Genomic DNA, 15491 nt, shown 5'->3' on the forward strand with positions numbered 1-15491 from the left:
GAAAAAAAGTTCAGAGAGGATAGCATCCATTTTCTATAATTGCTGGGTATTTTTATTTTACCATCTTTGTTTATTTAAATTGTAGTATTTTTTTTTGTGTTATGTTTGCCTTGAAATATTTTTGTAATGTACATAAACGTTTATAAAATTAATAAATTGAAATTAAAATCAATTTATTACATTAATAAACAGTTACTTTAGGCTTCTAACTAGGATAAGTAAACCTGGTCTAAGACAGTAAAAAAAATATTTCACAAGCCAAAAACACAATATGCTATGTACAACACATTACAACAGAGATGAAGAACAGGTCAAAGAAGAGAATATTGAAGTCTAGTCATCTACAAGGCTTATGACCGGTCATAAGTTGGTTTAAGTTATAAGCATCAATATCATTATATCAGCAGACGAAAGAATTTAAGGAATGTAGATCTTCCGCCCGTTTGAAGATTGCAGTATCTAAATTAGACATTTTTCTGAAAAAAACCCAGTAAAATAATATAATGTTGTTTCTGTTGTAGTTATAATACTATGCACGTCATAACTATATGTCATGTATCAAAAGAAAGGAAAATTCTAAAAAAAATCTAAAAAAAACAGACACTTATTTAGTTTCCACATTAAGTTAAAGTTAAAATTTAAAAGATAAATTGTACTTTAAAAAAATTAATTACTAAACTTTAATTATAAACTGAAAACCTAGTTACTGCAGTTCTACTTCCTGGATTTCATGATTCCTGAAGGAGTATTTTGTGATTAGTATGTTGTCATCGTTGTGTAATGGTCAGAGCGTTTGCCTACCATGCAAGAGGTCTCGGGTTTCATTCCTGATATGGTTGATATGAAATTTATATTTAAAAGGATATTTTCACACTAGAATATTTCATAGTTCTTGGACTGGTACCTGAAACGTAATACTGATCATCTTACCTCTATCAACAAAAATTATCAAGATATGCTGCGATTGGAGTACGCTTTGCACCACTAGGTGGAGAAAGAGAATGATGATCATGAAGGAGTATCGGATACGCGAGTAAAACTAAAATAAGAATCTTTTCTTCATGATTCTGAATCTGTATTTTACAAAATTTCGTCAAAAATTCTGGATACTGCACTCTTTGTAAGGGCGGAAAAGATGTTCAAATAATACATAATGGTAAATGTTTACACAGTGTGTTAAGTGGCCACTTAAATCAGCCAATTACAGGTCATAAGCCCTGGGATACCTAGACTTCTATATTCACGTCTCTAAAATGTTTTTCATCTATGTTGTAATGTGTCAATAAAATATTAACATATCTTTTGGGGATTGAATCCAGTTCTTGTGTACAAAAAATTGACAAACTCAAAACACTGTTGTTACATAGACATTTATTATATACGAAATACAATAAAAATTATATTTTTATAGAAAAACTGGTTCCATTATGGCGATCTCCTTGGTTTGTAGTAAAAGAGGATTCATTAAAAATGATGTTGTTCCCTTTCTTTTGGTATTTATGTTTTTTTACTCAACGGGAAATAGCCTATAAGGACTACGGGTCCGTTGCGTGATACGACACAATTTTCTTGTGCAAGGGAAAATCTTCCCCTGCGAGATATTTTATGGGGGGAAAATAATACACATAGCGGGAAAAGTTTGGCGCGTACAATATTATTTAGTTTGTAGTATACAATACGTAACCTTCGAACACTGAATTGATTCTCGGCTATTTTCGTTCACATCATTATGATAAATATCAATAGACTTGACCGATATATTTTGAATGTAAGCAATACTTTAGACGTTGAACAATACTGAACATAATAATTTTTCTTTAAAAATGATTACATTTTTAATAAGTTCGTTTACTTATTGATGCTAACTGTTCCTTTCGTATAAAAAATGGAAACAAAATATATTTAAGAGTTCTCCAACCTTCTTACCTGTTCTAAGAAGGACTGTAGAGTGTTTAACATTTAATTTACATTTTTCATGTCTTACTTATGTATATATATATTTTCTTTTATGCTAATTTTGATTTTAAAAAATGTTTTTTTTTTTGCTTATTACAATATTTTGAGTTTGTCCAAATGTTTGTAGACAAAATACTGTATTTCATTTCCTAGGAAGTAATAAGAATTAACAAATTACAATAAAGATGTAGAACATTTAAGTGAAGGGAATATGGAAGTCAAGGCATTTACATGGCTTATGACCTGTTATTAGCTAGATTAAGTAGCCACTTTACACAGTGTGTAACATTAATTATTTTGCTTATGTTTTGGCATCCATATTCCTTCGATTCCTCCATCTGTTAATTTTAGTTAAGTTAAAATAGCTAAAACCTTTATTGTTTGTGAAGATATTCATCCGATAGAATTATTTCACATACCAGGCAACTTCTGAAATCGATTTTCCAATTTATAAACTTCTTAAACCAATTGGAAAAATAATTTGGTATAGAAATAATCCTTATTCTTTTGACCGAACTTTTTGAAAGGATGAACATTGACAGTGATGTTCTGGGTATTATTTGTTAAACAATTTAAAATCATCGTCGACATTTTATAAAAAAACAAAAAAAATGATTAATTATACACACGATACATAATTCAATTTTTAATTTTCATGTACCTGATTGATTAGATTACGATGCAGAACTTGGTACGCATAGAGGCATGCATTCCATGCTAGTCCAAGATCCTTCAATCTTCTACCTAAGGAATTACGGAACATTAAATCTTTGGTAAAGTTTAAAGTAGGTTCGAGGTCTTGAATTGAAAACCCAGATAAACAACTTTTTTGAAAAGTTAATGTACTGCAAATAAATCTAGTTTTTGTTGATATTTTTTTACTCTATATCCATATTCAAATCTCGTTTTTCTTTTTATAATTTATATTTTTGAGTCATGAGTTTGAATTTGTTTATTTTTAAATTTCTTGTTTTTCTTATTTTTTCTGTGAAAAAAGTGCAGTTTTTCATTTTGCTTATAGCATAGGCTTGTAGTGTCATACTTTATTTATGTACTATAACTACAGAAAAAAAACTAATGGCCCACGCTCAGACGTTGAAGTTTTTGTGGGAATTTTTTCCAAATTGCGGTCTATTCATTAGTTTTAAGACGTATTTTTTGTAATATGATTTATTTTTGTTGATAATATTACATTGTAGAAAATTTGTTATGTATTATACTTTGTAAAAATAAATGAACAAAAAAAATATTATGACACACGTTATGACAAGTTATTTCATAAAACACGATATAGCAAAATTTGGATCATGTATGTATAATTTGCAATTTAATTCTTTAAAAATTCTGCAAGTAATTCAATTAAATAATTTATTTTCATAATAAAAAAAAAGTTTTAAAAAAAGTACGATAAAATAATAATAATAATTGTAATATGACATTTATATAATAAAATATTTAATTTAGTTAACATCCTGATATTTTGTCACAAAAATAATTAACAACAATAAGGGTTTCAGCTCTTAAGCTTCACTAAAATTAACAGATGGAAGAAATATGGATTTTCAAACATTCACAAAATCGTGAATATAGTGGCCATTTAAACCCATGTAATGACAGGTCGTAAGCCCTGTAAATGTCTGAACTTCCATATTCCCTTCTCTAAAACGTTCTCCATCCCGTTATAATTTGTTAAGATTAATGTTTCAATTAGCAATAGTTTAACTACGAATTATAAAATTATTTGGTTTTACTGTTTTTACAGAGATGAGGTTTTGTTATAAAGGAAATATTATGGAAATCTAGGTATTCCGAGGGCGTGTGACATTCCATTACCTTGATTAAATCTCCTGATAAACTTTTTTATGGGCTTAAATATAATATTTGTTTAAAAATATTAGCACATGCTCAAAATATCGTTAAACAAAAAAGTATTTATAAAATCATTCTATCGAGTTGAATTTTTTGCGGAAAACAGTAATAATTAACAGTTTTCTTTATTTACATGTTAAAGTGAATCTTTAAGTGTTCCATAGCGCCTAGCACATTTTGCTAGTTATACTAACCTCGTATTGCCAGCACCTTGTCACTTAAAATCTTTCCTTTGTTACAAAGCTTTCTTTCGGCACTTTCTGATGACTCGGTGAGAAAACCCTCAAGTAATTCTATTAGCATAGCCTCCTTCGCTAATGCACGAAGATTTCCTCCCAGAAGCTTCTAGCAACTAGAAATTCTAGGCGCTAGAAGGTCCTAGAGTTCTAGACTCTAGACGCTTCTCGCAAAATGACGACGTGTCACCAGACCAGCACATACTCCAACGTCAACGAGGAAGTTCAGTGCTACGGAAAATTGGGTGCAAAAAACATTTCATTGTAAGGTAAAGTTTTTCGTAAATTCATGAAAAAAACAATTGAAATTAACTACTTTCAATGACGTTACTATTGTTTTTCATATGATACGTATCTATAATATTATCATAAAAAATACATTTAAAAACCGTCTGCTTTTTCCAATGACAAATAGGGAAATATCACACGCTACGAATACCGATAAAAGAATATAAAATGGATTCAGAATAATTAATGGTATTTTCAAAACTAATACGGATATTGTGGAGAAATTTTTTCATACATAAATGTAAAAAATAAATTCAATAAAAAAACGTCCGTAGAAAAACGTGACGTGTTTGGCCTCGGTTTTTGTGACGTCAAGATTTGTGAAATTGTTCCACACAAATTTCAATGGCCGGAACAAATAAACATGAATCGTGACGTATTAGGGGCGTGGCCAATGCAATGACCGTTTTTGTGGGAATTTAAAATTACAAATTTATAAGTATTTTTCAGGCTTCTAATGATTAGCCGAGAATTATTTTTTTTACTGAGCAGTATTTATTTCTTTATTACTTTAAAAATTAAAAAAAAATGCATTTCCCTATTTTATTTTTATTTTATTTTATTCAGAAAACATACAGTCATACATAATTTGTATTAAAAACAACAATTTTTCGACATAAAAAGACCAATTAATTTTTCATAAATTAGGCAAAAGATGTAAACATTAAATGTGATAAAAAAAAATAAATATGAAATTTACCTAAGAAAAGAATAATTGTTAACATTTGCATTTTCCATGGAGGTTATCGTTGGTAATAAATTCAAATAAATAAAAATACCGAATGCACACTCCGAAACATCCACGCACACACACATGAACGCACATATAAAACGTACACAAACATAACATGCGGCACACGTAGCATAAACCACTCAAGATGCACATTCAGCAACTATCCCAAATAATCAACCCCTTGAAGAAATTTTCTGTATAAATGCAACATGCGGTTAAACATGTCTATATTAATACTGAGTCCAGTACAATTGTAGAAATTATTTTGTTAACCGATAGTTATCCATAATGTAGGATTTAAAAAAAAAATTTAAAAAAAGTAATTCGATTTCTCTACGTTAACATTTTATTTTTCTTTACATTTTCCTGATTTAACAGAAATATAACGCTGTTACCGGAGTACATGTGAAAAATGGCGCTTTTTACTATCAATTTTGTTTATTTTGTAATAAGGTTTCCAGCGGGGTGTGTCATCCTCTGTGGTAAGCATATGACGTCACATTGTGAAAGATGAAAACTCTACAAACCCGAGTCTTATATCTCCTGACACAAACATTTTTACTCTCTAGTAATATTTCCTTCAGGCAGGGAAGTAAGGTCGCAAGCTAAATGTTGCTTTTCACTTGCTTCTAAAGCGACTTAATAAAAACAGTAAATAAATAAAACAACTTTGTTTTTAACCACTAATTTTCATTTTTCACCGACCGGTTTCAAAGCAAAAAAGCTTCTTCGTCAAGGTTTACGTAACTAATGAATTGATTCCTTTTTTTTTTTTTATCATAGTCACTAAATACTACACGTGGACCCAATAAATTAAGTCGTTTTTTTCTTACACGGGTGGTAATTTGATATCATTATTTTCGAAATAAGACAGGATGTTTATTATTGCATACTAGTACAGGCATTTACTATTTGAATTTATATTTAATTTGTCCTTTTTTTTAACCTTAAACCTAATTTCAAATGAAAACTGAAACACTTTAAAACGTGAAAAGGGGATGTGTAATGTCACTACTGCTACTACTATCATCACAACATTTTCCCGTAGGGGTAGGCAGAGAGAATGTACCGCCACACACGTCTATCCTGACATATATTCCTAGCTTCTTTCACATTCATACATCTTGTCATGCATGCCCTTCGGTTCTTTCTGCTTTCGACATGACCAGACTTAAGATTTTGGTTTATCTGATCATGCCACGTCTTCCTTGGTCGTCCTCGTCTCACGTTACCGTTCATTTTCGCCATATATACTTGCTTTACCATTCTTTCGTCGTCCATTCATTCTACGTGACCAAACCATTTCAAAGACCCTTTCTTAATCTTATCATTTATACTTGACTACTTGATTTACACTCTCGCCTGATTTTATCAGTCGTAACCCTGTCATACATCATGTTCCCACACATTTGTCTAATAGAAGGAAAAAAAGAGATCGCATTTCAACCGCGTTCATTCGGCTCTTATCCTTCCTCTGCCAGCTCCATGTTTCACTTCCATACATAAGTGTTGGGACTAAAACTCCATTGTGTACTTCCAGTTTAACTTCGATTGACATATTTTTATAAACAATTACTGGGCTTAGTGCGCTCCGTTAATTTTGTTGCCCGCATTCACTCTCCTTTCAACATCTTTATCTACTCTTCTATTTCTTGAAAACATGCTTTCCAGATACACAAATTCTTGTACTTGATACACAAATGCAAACAACGAATGTCTTGTAATGTCACCATGGCTGTTTAATCTATACATGAACAATAGGAAAATATCACTTTTTTTCATTACATTTTAAAAGTTGTAAAGGTCTATGAAATACTGTCCAGTAAAAAAAAAATTGGCAATTATTAGTAGTATAAAAATACTTTTAAATTTGTAATTTTGAATTCCCGCAAAAACAGTCATCGCATCGGCCACGCCCCTAATACGTCACGTTTCATATTCATTTGTTACTCGCCATTAAAATTTGTGTAGAACAATATTACGAATCTTGACGTCACAACAACCAAGGCCAAACAAGTCGCGTATTTCTACGAACGTATTTTTATTGAATTTCTTTTTTACATTTATGTAAGATAACATTTCTCCACATCCATATTGATTTTTAAAATACAATTAATTATTCTAAATTCATTTCAAATATTTTTATCGGTATTTGTAGATTGTGTTATAACACTTGCCACAATTAAGTACTATTAGTACCTATACTGAGAAGTCAATATTCAAAAGCTGTATATTATATATTATCTTATATTTGAGTACTTAAGTAGGTGCTCTTATGTGGCCCTTTTAATGCAACTATGTTCGCCATTGTTATTTTCAAATTTAGAAGTTATACTAATGAATCTATCTCTATCTCTTCGTTCTAGTAATGAGAGAACCCTTTTAATACCCTGTCATCGCTCTAATTTTCTTGCTTCCTCTTTCACAGTAGTAGCCGCTCGATTGTGGAATAATCTACCCACGTATGTTAGAGACGAGATTTAAGTCAAGATTGAAATGTCACTATCTAAATATTTAAATTGTTCCTTTATCCCCTCTCCTCTCTTCACAGTAAAGTGTTGTTTTTTAAATATATTTTTATTTTGTTAATTTTTGTATCAAATTGTAAGATTCATTATGTCTATGTATTTGTAATTTTCTCAAACTGAACGGTTTGGGTAGGTTGGAAGAAATTTCCTTAAGGTAATATGCCCGCCCTTATATGTATATGTATATGAATTGTATATGTATATAAAGTGTTAAATAAATAAATAAATAAAGAATAAAAATATATATATATTTATTGTATGTATTTTTGCCCGTTCCTTGTATATGCATGCTATATTTTTTATTGTTTACTTGGTTAATTATATCAAGAATAAGGAAGTTCTGTGTTTTTTTTTTTTTTAATATTTCTTAATCAGTAATTTAAAATAATAAAAATATGTGTCATATTATAAGCGCTATGCTTTTTGTTATCTCTGAAATTACTCCGTGTGTGACGTCTCAAGTTCTCTTCCGCTTCTTCTCGGTCAGTTCTGCCGATTGGTCCGTTGACGGAAAGTTAACCAGAAATCTTCCACAACTCTCTTTTTATAGGTTGCCTTATGTAAACTAGTGACGTCCTTTAAACCAGTTTGTTTTTATTAAAATATTTTGAAAAAAAAAAATTCGTATATTTTCAAGACACTTTCTTGATAATTAAATGCTCTAATTTTTACCGCGCGTAAATTTGCATCTAATTTCCCGTAAAGCTGAAGTTCCTCATTCCTTGCGACCCGGAATGAGTTTAAGTAACTACTGGGAACATAATATGCATGTATTATGTACGTTCAAATATATTACATGAATATTTTTTTAAATTTTTTTATTCATTCAGAATTACACTAGTTTAAATGTTAATGAACTTAGTAAGGCTTTTTAGGCTATGCCCGTGTCAAGCCATAATAAATAACAATAAAAATACATAGTTAAATTAATTACATTAAATTATAGTGACATGTGATGCAATAGAATAACAATCTAGAAAAAAAGGTACAAGTAATAAATAATAAAATAAAGAATACAATGCAAAAAAGATAATCAGAAATATTTTGTAAAATATAAATTATACAAATTAAGATTCACACATAATAAAAGATACAAAATAATGGTATCATTAAAATCAACAAAAGAATAGTAGTATTAAAAAATATTTTAAAAATAAATAAAAAATAATAAAAATAAAAAATAAACTTTTTAAGCATTTCTGATTTGTCCGAGATAAATTGTTTTAAACTCGAATCGTGTAATTGTTTTTAACGATATACTCAAGAATAACTCGAAATAAAGTTCATTTACTGGTAAAACGTTGGTCATTTTGAGGGGCGGCCGTATTTTTCTATGGACCTTCGGCTCCAAAGTACGCCACTACCCTTCTCTAATCCCGAATATAATAATTCAATAAGGAGTAATATAATTTACTGAAGGAAATAGAAGTCACTTAACCCTTATCACAAGTCTTCCATCTTAATTATTCCTTTCTCAAGACATTTTCTGCCGTGTGTTTTACTGACACATTTATAGTATTAGCAAAAACTCCATAAATTTATGTATGTCCCGGATACAGCTGATGTTAGGGGCGTGACCGAAGCTTTTAGCGTGTGGTTACCAAGTTTTTTGTGATTTCGAGCCATTTCCAAGTTTGCCCATCAGTTTTTAGTACTGACCGAACAATGTATTATTTTAACAGTTCGCTACATATTCGTATGCGTAGTGTTAATTTTAGTAAACATGTCATTTTTTTCCAAATAAAGAGAACAAGAAAACACAAGAATACAAAAAATTAGTAAATAATGTATTCTTCTTCATTATTTTACAAGAAATCAGTTAATTATGCATTCTTCTTCATTGTTGGCAACATCTTGCAGCTTCGAGCAGCTTTAGCAACTTTCTTCCCTGCATTAAACGCGAACAGAAGGAGGTGTTAAAAATGCTTACTTTCGTCTACTTGACATTCCATTATGAAGGCTTTTTATCAAATAAATAATATAGAAGAACGGAGTTGTTTGCAACTACAAACGTAGGTACTAACTATGCACGAAACTCTCCGATTCCGCGTTTACATGTCTTAACCAACAAATTTACTTGTGATGTAGATGTATTCATTTTAAAACGTTCCCTAATGCACTGTTAAAATACACGAAACACTGAATAAAAAATCCAGAAGTGTCGCAATTGAAAAATATTTCTTAAATCTTTTTGATATTGATAATTATTAATGTAGTTTATATAAGATGGTGTTTTATGTTTCTTATACAATAATGTTTTCTTTTTATTTCGGATGTATTAATTTGTGTCATATTATGTATTGTAAAAAATGTTTTTTCTTATGTACGGTCCCAAATGAGTTTCTAATAACTCCTGGGAGTATAATATGTAATTTTTGTATTATATGTAATTTTTGTATTATATGTTTTATTAATAATTTTAAAAAAAACTAATTATTAAAGTCGTATTATAACTTTCTTTTTTATGCGATTTTTTCTCTGTTCTTGATGTGTATCATTATTATCTTATCTCTTTCTAAAATTAATTTATCAAATATTTTTGTGTACCATATATTTTATTATTATCTTATATATACTTACTGCAAACTAATTTTTATTATTTGGTTTTAATATTAATTTGTTAATACCATTTTTTTATGCGTGTATATATATATTGTATTTTTTTTATTGTTTAAATTCTTTACTAGTTATTTAAATTTCGCTTTTTATTCCAACATTTTTCTTATATGCATATTTTTTTTCTTTTTTAGTACACACAGTTTCACTTTTTGTTTTGCATTGCAGCATGCTTTTTTTTGTTTCTACATGGACACAAAAAAAAGGTGTTTATTTTTAAAATTAATACTTACTATGTTTGTACTCACCTGTATTAATTTTTTAGGCGTATTGTAAAATATTTAAATAAAAAAGGAAAAATTGTAACGTAAAAGCAAACAAAATATCTTGTTAAGTAGAAAATTTCCTTTCGAATGACATATAACCTATACCATTTTGTTTTACTTTCGGTGCTCATTTTTTAATTTGAAAAAAGGGGGCACAGCTTATGCTAACACCCGATTCACATACTCTATGATATGTGGCCCTTCCAAATAGATAAATTGTAAACCGCCACAAAAACTTAAGTCCTTTTTTCATACCAATCTTTTAAAATTGAAAAAAATATCAGGTGGGGTAGACTGTTTTTAAATTTAATTATTTTTTCTTTGATAGCGAATAACGCGACTTTTAGGTTTTCTTACGCAGTTTATTTTTAATTAACTCAATTATCAATTCGGTTTGTTTGATAATATGATGTTGGTAATACTTGCAATATTTTTAAAATAATGGAAAATAATACACAACCAGAAATATTCAAATAAAAAGACACTACGCTTATTTTTCATCAATTACATTTAAACAGTAATAAAATACATATTTAAATCAAATTAACAATATTAATTATTAAAATTGAAATAAAATTATTGCAATAGTCAATTCATTATTTTAGGCGGCCTCCGTGGTGCAGTGGTCAAGATGCTTGACTCACGCGGAAGGTTCCGGGTTCGATTCCCGGTGAGAACACAAAAAATAAATGTTATTTTTCTTAAGCCTGGGTGTTCTGTGATGCAATTCACCACTGTAATTGGTCCTCCTGGCCTGTTGTGGTGCAAAAAAAATATTAAGAAAATAAAATTTTAAAAAAAAGATTATATACACATGTAAACATTATAAAAATAAAATACAAATCAAATTAACAAAACAAATGATTAAAATTGAATCATTCTAATAAATTCATTTATTTATATAAAACTAATAAAAACAACAAATAAAATACTAATAAAATGTGCATCGAAATAAAATTAGCATTTTTAAATTTCAACACTCAGTTATGAGATAACTTTAATGTATTTTGGAGCACTACTATGTATGAATTTTTTCGGAAAGCACAAATCTTTCCATCCACAGGTGTAGTTATTAGAACGAAAATTGTTAGGCCATATTGCGATATAGTCTGCCCATTTCCACTATAACCGACCAATACGTTTCACCACATCACATACTTTGGCTTGAACGTGGATTCAATGTTTCTCTCTACTGCCTTTTATTGTTATTCTCCAAGCATAACACGTTCTGCACCTCGCTGTGCAACTTGCAACTTATGAAAACACTGCCTCTTTGTTGCAGTGGCGAGCCGTGATTTATTTTATTGGTAATCTACCAAAAAAATTCATTAATTTGTACCTACATATAAGTACATAATATGTACTGAGCTCTGGCCGATTCCTTTTAAAATGAATTATGCCAAAACCGGCCACCGCGAGCGCCACATGTCCTATGTGATACATAATATGTCAACGGTATTCTATCAAAGAAAAAAAAGACCTTTGGAAATAATGTTCAAAATTCTAGTGTCCAAGTACAGAATTTTCAAATAATATTTGTAATCTGCAAACTTGTTTTCGTACTAAATAAGCAAATTTGGGTTAAGGGTGTAAAATATAGTGTACTTCTTTGTATGGAGGCATAAGGTGAGGTAATCGGGTAGTTTCATCGTTTACTGAGAACGGGTCGGGCGCTAGGCGCACTTCATTGATATTTCTTTGTAGGAACATATAAACGGCAGTAGTGATTAATAATAAATAAAAATTATTTGACTTATTTTCGCATAAACATATTTACTATAAAATGTTATTATCGATAGTCAAATATAATGGTAAGCTTTCAACTATTTGGTATTTTTTGTCAAAATTATAGTTATTGTCCCAAAAAAAAACTGAAAAAAAAAATCCCGTGTTAATATCATTTCAAAAATCTACTACCACATTTTAGTATTTATTATAAATTTAACATCGTCTGATTTTTGTTAAAGATACTGACCCCCGGGGCCATCAAAAATGCCGTAAAAATATGTAGTGACATTTATTGTTTGTATTTTCAGATAATCCTTGAGAGAATACCCGGCAGGACAAGACGTGACGCGCTGGCGTGGAACTCCGCTCCCGGCGCGCTGGTGACGCTGCCGTGGTACGCAGACACGCGCGGCGCGTACCCCTTCGGGCCGGGCACGCCAGGCGGCGGCGGCGACGCGGCGCGCGCGCGCTTCACGGCGCTCGTGTACTGCCAGCTCGGCGCCCCCGCGCACTCGACGGCTCCGCTCTACAGGCTGATTAGAAATATGGCGAAAGCTAAACATATACATAGGGTTTGTACAACTTCTTATTTTCTTCTTCTTCACGATCCCTGAACATAGATTTAGTAGAGTATTTGAACTTTTTAAATGATTATTGATAGCTCGAGAACGATTATAAATATATATATATATGTTTTTAAACTCTACAAGAAAACAGTGCAATGGTGTAAATTTGTATTGTCAAGGATTTGAAAAATAAAAAGTTCATATTTATTCAATTCATTTTATTTACAAAAATAAATGAAAAACGGTCATTATAATCAAACAACAAAAATATTGCAAAAAAAAACTAACGCGTCATCATATTTATGATGTAAAGGAATAGTTAGTTTACAAAACTAAGTTGGTGACAGCTCTACGCAAAACTGATCCCCAGGAGATATTATTTTTTAATTAATGACTTCAAAATGTGCGAAAGTATTAAAACACATTCAAATATACCAACAGTGATTAGTTATATTTAATTTATCCTTATAATATAAGACATATTTGAGTTATTTTACACCACCACAAATTTGTACCTTGATTTTTTATTTATTTATTTATTTACTTAAGTTAGTTAATATTACATTGTATATTAACTAATATATTTACAATTATAACAAATGCTTATTAAATATTTCTTACATAACTACATTATTACAATAAACATAACATTTTTTTTTTAAATCCGTAAGTTTTCTTTCATTCTTCATACTTTCAGGCATCTCATCATACAGTTTTAACCCTTTATACATTAAGCTATTTTGTGATTTTGTTTTTTTCTTAAGTGGTAGTCTTATCCTATTTCTATTTCTTGTCCTATATTTATGTACATTTCTATTTAATATAATTTCACTTATAAAATACTTTGGCATGAGATTATTAAACACTTTATATATAAATACAAATACATTATACAATAGTCTTTTCTTTATTCCTATCCAGTTCAATTGTTTTCTCATTTTTTCAACACTATTATATTTGCTTTTTTTCAGTATAATTCTCATTGATCTATTTTGTAGTATTTCAAACTTGTTTATGTCTCCCTCGTTAGCTAAATATAATATAGTAGAGCAATAGTTCCAATGAGGGGCAATTATTGTTTTGTATATAAGTTCTGCACTCTTTTTGTTTATTTTTTTTCGAATTCTTCCTAGGAAGAAAATCTTTTTTGAAATTTTCTTATGTATATATTCAAAGTGTGATGTTAAATTTAATCTGGAGTCAAGAATAATTCCTAAGTATTTCATTTCATCAACCCTTTCAATAATTTTACCATCAATATTTACATTCATTGTTATGCCATGTGATTTATTACCTATTTCCATATATTTTGTTTTACTAACATTTAATTTCAATTTATTTATCTTTAGCCATGACGATGTCAGGGAACAATTGGTTAACCCACAATTTCTTTAATCAATTTTTATTCATTTCTAAAAAATAAAAAAATTCACCCCGACAATGGTGAAATCCAGTATTTTGTCTACAAACATTTGAACAAACTCAAATATTGTAATAAAAGCTCACTGGTCCAAGAAGAAGTTTCAAAATTGGAAAATTGTTTTCAGGCATTGCCTAGTATGTGAAATAATTGAGTCAGATGAATCTATTCACAACAATAAAGGTTGCAGCTCTTTAACTTCACTAAAATCAACAAATGTGGCCACTTAAACCAGCCGATGACAGGTCATAAGCCCTGTAAATGCCTAGTCTTCCATATTCCCTTATTCAAGGTATTCTTCATCCCTGTTGTAATTTGTTAATATTACAATTCAATGAATATTTTTTTAAATGCCACGCTATAGCTTTTAGTTTTATACCGAGGAATGGCTCTTAGAAGTGGACGTTGTAAAAGTGTATTAAAAACAAATGGCTCCTTCAGAATGAAATAATGGCTTTCCAATAAACTCGGCCCTAGGCGTTTCCAACCTCCCTCTTCTGCCCTGTGCCAGATGTTTGCTGCTCCTCACCCCTCAATAATAATAGTAGTTTATGGGCTCAATCCTTTGGGCTACGATCATCTTCTATTCCTGGTCAAAGGAGTTAATGGGGTAGATCGGTAATGAAAGTGTATTGGAGTCTGTAGTGGATGACCACGGCTCATTACTCCTTTGAATATCACAGAGAAATAGGCTCATAATATAGTCGACCTTCTTAGTGTAAATTGCATCAAAAAGAATTGCATTAAAGCAAATAAATTGCTACATTTTTATTAAAATGCAACCCGTTTTACCTATTTTTACGAAAACGTCACATTCAAATACATTTTTTTGAAATTTGGTAATGTATCCAAAATAAAACAAGTTTATTGGATTATAATTCTACTTTATTTTTTATAAAATATACAAAGGGTATATTTTGACGCGTTTCGTCTTGTTAGGACATTTTCAAACAAACTAACTTGAATATTTACAAAGTTTCCTTACATACTAAAAATAATTGCAATTTTATGTTTGTGGATTTCCATACAAGCCAAAATAAGTAGATTAATTAAAATTAAATTAGGGTATATTAGAGGAATACTTTGGTTATATTGGGGAAAAAGCTTCCATTATTTGAAAATATTTGTAAGGGTATGACTTTAAAATTAATATAATAATTATAAAAATATTGATTTCATTTATACAGGTTTATTTTGAAAATTATTGTTGAAACTCTACATTGGTGTTTTACACTTAAAGTATAATATACTCTAAAGTTTTACACAAGTTTCATTTATGTTGAAT

At 29.8% G+C, this 15491-nt stretch overlaps 1 protein-coding gene across 1 annotated transcript in view; it reads left to right on the forward strand.

Annotated features, from left to right (window-relative positions):
- The window catches only part of ttv (exostosin glycosyltransferase 1 ttv), a 139073-nt gene that overhangs the window by 60363 nt on the left and 63219 nt on the right, over positions 1 to 15491 (forward strand). Inside the window, exon 4 of the mRNA XM_088229228.1 lies at positions 12529 to 12792. Within this exon, the coding sequence (XP_088085354.1) occupies positions 12529 to 12792 (264 nt within the window). The remainder of the gene's footprint in view (positions 1 to 12528; positions 12793 to 15491) is intronic.

The sequence above is a fragment of the Micrasema longulum genome, unplaced genomic scaffold (assembly GCF_059751315.1).
Source record: "Micrasema longulum isolate JH-2025_06_02 unplaced genomic scaffold, ASM5975131v1 h1tg000646l, whole genome shotgun sequence".
NCBI lineage: Eukaryota > Metazoa > Arthropoda > Insecta > Trichoptera > Brachycentridae > Micrasema > Micrasema longulum.